This window comes from Triticum aestivum, chromosome 5A (assembly GCF_018294505.1).
Source record: "Triticum aestivum cultivar Chinese Spring chromosome 5A, IWGSC CS RefSeq v2.1, whole genome shotgun sequence".
Classification (NCBI taxonomy): domain Eukaryota; kingdom Viridiplantae; phylum Streptophyta; class Magnoliopsida; order Poales; family Poaceae; genus Triticum; species Triticum aestivum.
Genome location: NC_057806.1, coordinates 48,063,625 through 48,073,104, shown reverse-complemented (window position 1 = coordinate 48,073,104; position 9,480 = coordinate 48,063,625). Strand labels below are relative to the sequence as shown.

At 45.5% G+C, this 9,480-nt stretch overlaps 1 protein-coding gene across 1 annotated transcript; it reads left to right on the top strand.

Annotated features, from left to right (window-relative positions):
- Positions 1-2,403: 2,403 nt before the first annotated feature.
- Positions 2,404-4,179, top strand: LOC123106541 (uncharacterized). The gene is made up of 3 exons (XM_044528675.1): positions 2,404-2,596; positions 2,689-2,943; positions 3,222-4,179. The coding sequence occupies exons 1-3, from the start codon at positions 2,553-2,555 to the stop codon at positions 3,487-3,489; spliced, it is 567 nt and encodes a 188-aa protein (XP_044384610.1). The 5' UTR covers positions 2,404-2,552; the 3' UTR covers positions 3,490-4,179.
- The last annotated feature ends 5,301 nt before the right edge of the window (positions 4,180-9,480 follow it).

Genomic DNA, 9,480 nt, shown 5'->3' with positions numbered 1-9,480 from the left:
GGAGTCTTGAGAAGTTCACCCAGTCCAATCAACTTGATGTACATCAGTTGCTGTGCGTTTAAATCTTTTATGAACTTCTCGTATTGCAGCAATGAAGCAACCTGAGTTCCCTGAATGTACAAATAGTGTGATTAGATTCTGTATGGTATTCATTTAAACACGCATAGAACCGACTAGATGTAATCTATGCCAATATCAAAATTGTGCTCTACATTACTGCATGAAATTATAGAGCTTCTAGGCCATATAATGAACACCAGACATAGAAAAACAAGCTATCTTTGTCCGCAAATTAATTGATACTAGTATAGATTTTTAGTACAAAGAGCAGACTTTGTTCTATGTACACTACTAAAGTTTCAGGCGTCACGCTTACGAAAATAATTGCATACATGATCACAAGATCAATAGTTTATAGATAATCACCATACTAGGAATGTAACATGTGATCCTACTGTCCATCTTTCTCTTTAGTTTTCTCCTTTATTTCTCATCAACCTAAAATTTAATATAGTACATACATTTGATGTTCTCAATGCCAAATAAGTGAGGCGTGCAACTTACGTACAAAACTACTTTGTATTCTGTCTACTACGTATTTGATCAAGAATTTAGGAGTACTACGATTATTTTGTTGATTCGATTGCTGGTTTTAAACAAAGTTGAATTACTAGTCCTTCCTTTCCATATCGTTGCACGTAGAACTTTCCAGCATGAAAATTAGCGCAAGTTTAATTACAGAGAGAGGCATTCACGACTAAAAACTAAGAGAGGAAGGTATCCGCGATCTCCCTTAAGTTTTGCTAAAGCACATGTAGATGTGCTCTAAGTATTGCTTATCTAAGTCCTATGTCATTGATTTTATGCTAAGATTCGTGCAAGCCTTTCTAGACACACCAATCTCCCTTCGGTAAAATAGGGATAGTTCGTTATGGCTGTAACTAAACGAGATCAAAAAGAAGTGTGCCGTAAATAATGGGATTGCATGCAGACTTGGGAAGGAGGGTGTATACACAATACAAGGATCTCGTTCGTTACCGGAGGATTCTCTCGATGGCGACCAACTCCATTGCCGTTCGCTTTCATCTTTTGATTCACCGGCTTCTCCAACGTGCCCTTCTCTTTCGTCGGCTTCTCTGACGTGCCCTTCTCTTTCATCTCAGAATTCGCCGATGCAGGCTTTGAAGATGACGGCTCCGTCGGCTTCACCGACCTGGGAGCTACTTTGGGCGGCATGGGGTGGTAATTCGGTGTAGTCATGGAAGGCTAGGTATGGGCGGCGTGAGGTGGGAGGCGTGGGGTGGAAGTATACGATCTATGCCGTGAAAAGCTTCGTATTTATAGGGGATTCTCTAACAACCGATCACAAGGAAATATTGAGAATTTGGGATCTCACAAAGAGGTAGTTTTAGATCACGTAATGTTTATGTATAGGGGATTCTCTAACAACCCACCACAAGGAAATATTGGGAATTTGGGATCTCACGAAGAGGTAGTTTTAGATCACGTAAAGTTTTTTAGCTATATTTTTATTTTGAGAATTTTTTAGCAAGTTTAGATCAGTAATCTCAACCGTGAAGCGTTTGGGCTTCTTGTGCTTTTTTATACGGGCCTATGGGTGAGCCCATTTTAAATGTGAACATGACAAAGGAAGCGAGGACTCCAACAGGCGGGACGAGCCCCGTCCCAATTATTTAGGACGGGTATGCACGAGGGCGCTTCGTTCTCACTGCCACGATTCTCCAAAAATGGTTCCTCTGCCTCTGCGTCGCCCACTCTCCCAACAATCTGCCTTCTGGAACGGTGAGTTCTCTTTCCTGTCAATTTTGTTAGTAGTTCTCCGGTAGCAGCACATACGATGGAAGCGGCGATTCGGCGCCCGAGCCCAGATGCGCTCGTTATCACGATGTCCCGTTCGTGACTTGGGATCGGGAATATTGCCTCTGACGTGTCTGACAGGTATCGATAAAAAAGGATTACTCGGCGGAATATGGTACGAAACAGTACGTAGTTGGTGGTCCCGGTCGTATGGTAGCGGACGGAAGGAGGGCGGGGCGGAGTTGGTCCATGGACCAGAACGTTGACCCAATGGGTGGGCCTTGGATTAGATAAGGAGCTCAGGTCGTCAGAGGAAATCCTAATCCGTCGCTGCACGGACGTCCTGCTCACCACCACATGCAGACACCGGAGTAAGGGCCAGTTCTTTTGGGTAATTCTCCCAGAATTGACCCCCTCCCCAGCTTCTCCCAGAATTGCCACTTGATATTTTTTTATAATTCCTAGCTAATTAGACCTTAACTAGCTAGGAATTGTAAAAAAAGATGAAGTGACAATTCTGGGGAAAGCTGGGGAGGGGGTTAATTCTGGGAGAATTGCCCAAAAGAACTGGCCCTAAATGCATCTGCCAAACCCCCAACCAACCCAATGTCAAAAGCACTCTGGAAGGGCCTAGCATCGGTCGACCCCCCTTCTTCTCCCAGGTTGATTAACAGCGACGCCATTTTCTGTGTGGAGGTAGTGAGGAGATTTCTTCCATCGGCGCCGGATCAGGCATGGAGGTAGCAGGCATGGAGTTCCTTCTGGACACCGTCGACAGGTCAGTAATCCCAGATCTACTTTCAAATCGGTGCTCGCAAAATGGTACCTAATCTACGGCCATGGGCGGCGCCCATGTCCGCCGTTTTTCAGGTTCCCCTTGCTGGAGGAATTCGCCGACAGTGTTGAGCAGCCGGATCCAGTTCCCCTGGCGCGGATGGAAGCAAACGAGCCAAGTTACGCTGGTAGCGCTGTCTCAAAAGATGATTCTGGTTGTGCCCAACAGATTGGTGAAGTTGAGGTGGACAGGAATGCACCTGCTGCTCGCGGGCGTGCGGCCACATCTCCAACTCGGTCAGCGCAGTCCACTGGCAGGGTGAACCCCGAAGCCCCCGGGTGGACAAAGAGGTACGTTCGCAGATTCGCTCCTCTGTTTTAGGAAGAATGCATTCCTTTGCTTAGTTCAGGGGAATGGATGGCCAGAAACAACCTGTGATTTCTAACTTGAGGGCTACAACATAAAGCTAGACACATGTAATTAAGGAAAAGGCTTCGGGACAAAGAATTAGTGCGTTAGGACTGGAGAAAGGAATACAATACCATTAGAGTGGTATTATAAAAATACATTCATGATTAAGGATGTGTTAAATAACCCTTAACTTCTGAAGTGTGACTAATCGTTTCAGGTTAAGGCTGGGGAGTGCGCCACCGGACAGGACACCATGTCCCAGCCGTATGAGCGCGCTTGAGGAGTCGATGCGCAAGTATGCTGAAGAACCCAGGAAAAATGTGGTGCAGCCGTCGTTGGGTCTGACCTTTGATTCAGTCGGTGAAGCATACGACTTTTACAATTTGTATTCCTGGGAAACGGTTTCGGCATTAGATATGAAAAGAGCCGGCTTAACGTTGAGAGGACAAAGTGTATGCAAGAAATTGTGTGCGGTTGCTCGGTAAGTGCTTTCGGTCTAAAAAGCACCGATACGGCCAGAACTGCCGATTTGCCGTCCTGATACGGGGGGACACGGGGATACGCCCAGATACGGCTGGATACGCGTATCCCGCAGTATCCCATCTTTTTGGAATTAAAAAAAAGAAATAAAATCGGGATATGGCCTAGATACGGCGTGGACACGGTGGGGACTCGGCAGCCAGACTCCAGTGACCATGCTGCTGCCCAGTTATCCTCCCGATAGCAACCATGGTCAAGCAGGTAACCTCAATGGCTGCTAGCAAGGAAGGAGATCTTGATAGAGAAAGATGGCAAGGCGGCCGCCAACAAGGAAGAAGCTCCGGCAGGAAGAAAGATGGGGAGTGTGGTGGCCAGCGAGGAAGAAGATGGGTGATGGAAGCTGCCGATTTGGCGGCGCTGTCGTTTCCTTTCTTCACTGGCGGCTGGAGAAAGGGAGTACGAGAATGGGAGGTTGGGGTCGGCTGGAGCAGCTGGAGTGCTACTAGTCTAGGGTTTTCTGGAATTGGGCCTTACATGGGCTCTAAGTGGATGGACAGCTACATGGGCTCTAAGTGGACGGACAGCTACATGGGCTGTGAGTGGACTGCTCTCAGTCTTTCATGAATAGAAAGGAGACAATATATATCCAGTACTAAAAAATTCTCATTAGATCTTAATTCAAATTTATTTTTCTATATACTTTCATATTTATTTTTCTAAATACTTATATACCCCGCCGTATCCCCGAATGACTGTTTTTGGAAAATGCCGTATCCCGTATCCCCGTGCTTCCGTCCCCGTATCCGTGCTTCTTAGCTTTCGGTTACTTCTGCTAATCTTTTAACTCGGGTACATAGAATACAAATGTTTATTGAATTCAATATATGTTGGTGATGAATATGTTCCATTGTAAAATAGGGGAAGCCAGAAGCAGAAAATAGTAGGTCCTGTAGGTGTGAGTGTCCTGCTTTGATCAGATTGTTGAGAGCTGCGGACAACAGCTGGTACATTACAGAACACAGAGAGAGCCATAATCATTCGATGTCGTTGACAATGGGTGAGAAAGTTCACTGGCCGTCGCACAAGCACATTGATGTGTACACCAAGGATCTCATAAAGCAACTGCGGGAGAACAATGTTAACCTTGGCAAGGTGTACAACATAATTGGAAGTTTCTTCGGGTCGGTTGATAAGGTTCCATTCACAAAGAGGACCCTCAGGAACATTTGTGGGAAGATCAGTCGGGAGCAGGCTGATGATGATGTTAGGAAGACACTTTAAGTTTTCACTGACATACAGGCTGGAGACCCTAGTTTCACTTACAGAGTGCTAGCTGATGATACAAGCAAAGTGAAGAACCTGATGTGGGCAAACGGGAGCAGCCGTATGCAGTACCGTCTTTTTGGAGATGTTGTCACCTTCGACACCACATATAGGACAAACTTGTACGACATGCCTTTTGGATTATTTGTTGGGGTAAACAATCATTTTCAGAGCATCATCCTGGCTGGGGTGCTGATGCGCGATGAGCAGCAAGAGAGCTTCGAATGGGTTTTTGCCGAGTTTCTTCGTATGATGGGAGGATCGGCCCCAAAAACTATCTTGACAGGTTAGTGCTGCTTGCAGAGGTTGAATTTTCCTTAACCCTCGCAATATGAAAATGCATATTGTCAGCCATGACCTAATCCTAATATGTTATGAACAAATTATTTCCAAATCAGTGCAGAGCTATGAAACTAGCAATCAACAAGGTGTATCCAGATACAGTTCATAGGTGGTGCAAGTGGCACGTACTAAAGAAGGCAAAAGAGAGCCTGGGTCCTTTATACACCAAAAAAATGACTTCCAGGCTGATTTCCACAAAGTAGTGAACCACATGTTAACCGAAGATGAGTTCGAGACGGCGTGGGGCATGTTACTGGATAAATACAATTTGCGGAATCATGCATACATGACACAGATTTATGAGATTCGTAAAAAGTGGGCAAAATCATATTTCAGAGGTGTTTTCTGTGCCAAGATGACAAGCACGCAACGGAGCGAGAGTGCTAATCACATGTTCAAGATGTACATGCCCCCAGCGAGCCCCATGCATGTGTTTGTGCGGCAGTACATGAGACTTCAATTCGACCGGGAGCGTGAAGAGGGCTACGAGGAGAAAAGAACTATGATTGCAAGACATCAGTTTACCTTTTTCATTGCTGACCCGACCGTACGTCAAAACTAACATTTGAGAATGATATTCTTTTGTGTACAACTTTGTGGCACTTTTTGCAGGGAGGTGCAGTAAGAAGAACAAATTTGGCTATGGAGAGGCACACCAGTAAAATATATACCAGATCCATGTTTGAGGAGTTTGGAAGGTTGCTGATGGAAGCCATAGCCTATAACGTAACGGAGATAGATAAGATGAAGAAATATGTAGCAACCCACAATAATGCGGCGAAAAGAGAGAGATGGAGCAGAGTTGTTTATGAGGTTACCATCAGTGATGATCAGAAGGTGTTTTGCTGTGAGTGTGGTCAGTTTGAACACACAGGTTTGCTGTGCAGCCACATTCTAAGGGTAAGTAAAAATGTTAAATGTTGTTCTGTGACTTAAAAGTTTGGTAACATGGGTTCTAAATTGCAGGTTATGGAAATACTTCACCTTGAGGAGATCCCAGAAAAAGATATTGTGAAACGGTGGACGAAGGACGCAAGGGACATTCTTCCTAGCCATCTGCAGCAGTACCAAAAGGACAAATGGAGCAACACATCATTCACATGGAGGCATTCAACACTGTACTTGAAAGCTATGGAAGTCGTTCGCATGGGGGATGCTAATGCAGAATCATTTGACTTCATGCTAGGTGGGCTGGATGATCTGCTGGTGCGTGGAGCACCTATTGCAGAAAAGAGGGATGGAATGGGTTTTGAGGATCGCATCACGACATTGGACCCTCTGAGACACACTAGAAATGGAGAGGTTGCTTTCGTGGTCGGGACAGTTGCCGATAAAGAGAATAGCATGGCACATTCGGTGAGCGTGAATGACTTGCAAGGGCTAGCTCCACCCGGTAAGCAAAGGGGGGTCGGAAGGCCAACAAATAGCAGGGAGAAGGCACCGTACAAAGGACTGAGTAGACGTACACGCTTCTGCAGCATTTGCAGGAGGGAAGGACACAAGAGAACTACATGTCTTGATAGAGGGGATGCACCGAAAAAGCCGAGGAAACCTGGTCAATGCAAGAACTACGGAATCGAAGGTCACCGCCGCAACACGTGGACTAGGCCATTGGGCTTTGGTGCAAACTAGTTTTCGACATTCATACTTTATGGTTTCCCATTTCGATTTACTAGGCTTTGCGACAGCCATGGTCAGCACTTGCATGGTTTTCGTAGTTGCATGCAGAAAAAGATAATGTAGTCTCAGCTGAGCATCCAAGCTCTTCCCCAATGTAATAAGATATAATGTGCTGGATGTGTGTGAGGATTTTCATTGTTCGTGAGGTGTAAAACTGAACTGTTTAGTCAACTATCAGCATAAAAACAAAATTGTCTCTTGGTTTTTAGTAGGAGTGCATCCGAGTAAATTTAGAAAACTTGGAGATTTAAGATTTCAGAGTTCAGGTTGGGCCGAGCGTGATGAAACTCAAATAATTGTTTCAGTGAGCCAATGCTATCTGAACTCATATCCGGCGACATGTGGCGATCATGCAAGTGTTGGCACACTTTTGGTCCGAGCATCTGGAGCGCGCGTGTCGTGGAGTTCAAAATTTGAATGAAGCTAGTTAATGCAGAACTTGATAGCCCTGAATAGCTTACCAAGCAGTACAACAGTATAAAAGGAGATGCCGGGGCAGCTACCTGGCCTGTACCCACTGTCTCAAATAGTTGAACTCATAGATCTGGTGCCTGGAAGGATTGAAGAGATGGCACCAAACGCTGTTGAGCCTGCAGGAAGTGGCTCGATGGGGAGATCTGAATTGAGTGGTTCAGCCTTTGGTGTTCAGGATCAGGTTCATCTATCCTCCTTGTAGATTGAATTTCTGAATCATGGGGAGGTGTCCTTGTTTCTTATGATATTGATTTTGCAGGCAAAGTCCTCTTCATTTGTGTCGTCAGCGGCGAGTTGCTGGAGTACGACTGATTTGAATCCGCATGATGGCGATGTTCTGCGTGAGGTGAGTGCTGAAATGGAATTTTTCCCTGAGTATTAGTAAAATAAGTTCACAAATTTCTGAACATATGAAACGACTTTCATGGGGAAGTGGTTCAAGCAGATCGTTCGGAACAATGTGTGCAAGCTCAGGGAGTGGACATGAATGGGGATGAAGGAGAGATTCAGGAAGGGTTCGGCGAGCACGATCCAGCGGTGCAGACAACGAGCGATGACAGTAGGGGCGACCTTGTTTTAGAGGACGTTTCTGCTGTGATGGACTCAGTGAGGAAGGGAACCTACGAGGAAGAAGAAGTGAGCAGCAGGGTGGCGAAACGACCCCGTCTGGAGTCTTAGTTTGTGATCTCCGTTTGTAGTTTCTAATGATATATCTTTTGGGCATCAAGAAGTATCTGTATCTCATTGGCGTCCATAGAAAAATGTAGTTGAAGAACTGGGTGCGGGGTAGTACGGGAAGAATGGGTGGTGCAGTGGGTGGTTGAGGGGGGATTAATTCGATAGCCAAGCCTGTAGTATGTGCTGCGCACCGACACCATGGTGTTTGGGGCAAACATGGCGGAGACAAGAAAAAAACAATCGACTAGGGGGTCGGGGGAAGTACTTATCGAGCAGAGTCATAAGTCTGGACTTGATTAATTACGAAAACAAGCAAGCACTGAACTTGCTAAGTGCATTTTTTTCATTGACGTTCATGTGTCAGCGTTTTTCCGCGGCAACTTCAGTGTAATATGCTTCTCACACATTTTCAGTAAGTGAAAAAATAAAGAAATACAAGTGATAAATCACCGTTGTGCGAACGTTGTGTTGTACATTTTTTCCGGATTTTTCGACCATGAAGTAGGTTAGGGACGGATTATGCTGTGGATCGGAGATGCATAATGGACGATCCGCCATGTCCACTAGCTGGCGAAGTAGCGGAGTATTACCTTACAGGGAAAATAACAGTTGCTACGAACACTTAGGTGATACCGTGATACGGGCTCCTGGGCCGTTGGTTTTCAAATCCGACGGCTCCTGGAAGTCTATTGTACCTATGTGAAATTTTAAGACTCCTGGATGACTTCTTTGGAAGATGCTCAAGAACTTCCGGGAGCCATAGGATCTGAGATCCAACGGCTCCCAGAAGCCCGTAACATGTTATCACCTAACACATGGTATCACCTGATATCTTCCCTTACCTTAGACAACCTTAATAATACTGATGGGGCGGTTGCGAAGTTTTCGGAAAAAAAACGTCGGTGAGCAATGAGATAATGGGTGACAAAAAAAACCTAGTAAAACCAAAGTGGAAAATAACCCAAGGATGATCTTTTACCCCCTAGATACGTAGCCACCAGCACTGACCATCAACAAAACCACCTCCCATTGCACCGAACATAAGGCAAGCAAGAACAGCGAGTTGCGACACCACATGTGCAGTAACATGGGCGGGGGGGGGGGGGATACAAAAAGGTAGATGTGAAGAAATCCAAACATAAAGGGATTTGTGTGTATAGATTTGGGGGTGTTGAACCGTTAAACTGAAGGGAAGCTTCGTTACCAACCGTGTGCAACGATCGGGCACATCCATGAAACCCTTATGGAGTAAGTACGATCGGGAAAGTAAAAGAAAGTTTGGAACGGATAATTGATCAGTCGATGGATCCGCATAAAGAAGAGTGAGATATGTGCTATGTGTAAACTATAGATGAAATTCAGAATGGGGGGTGGGGGTGTTGACCAGTTGAACTGAAGTGAATCTAGGTTACCACACGTGTGCAACGATTCGGCGCATCCCGGCAACCCTTGTAGACTAACCAGAAGCGGGAAAGTATAAGATAGTTTGGAATGAATAA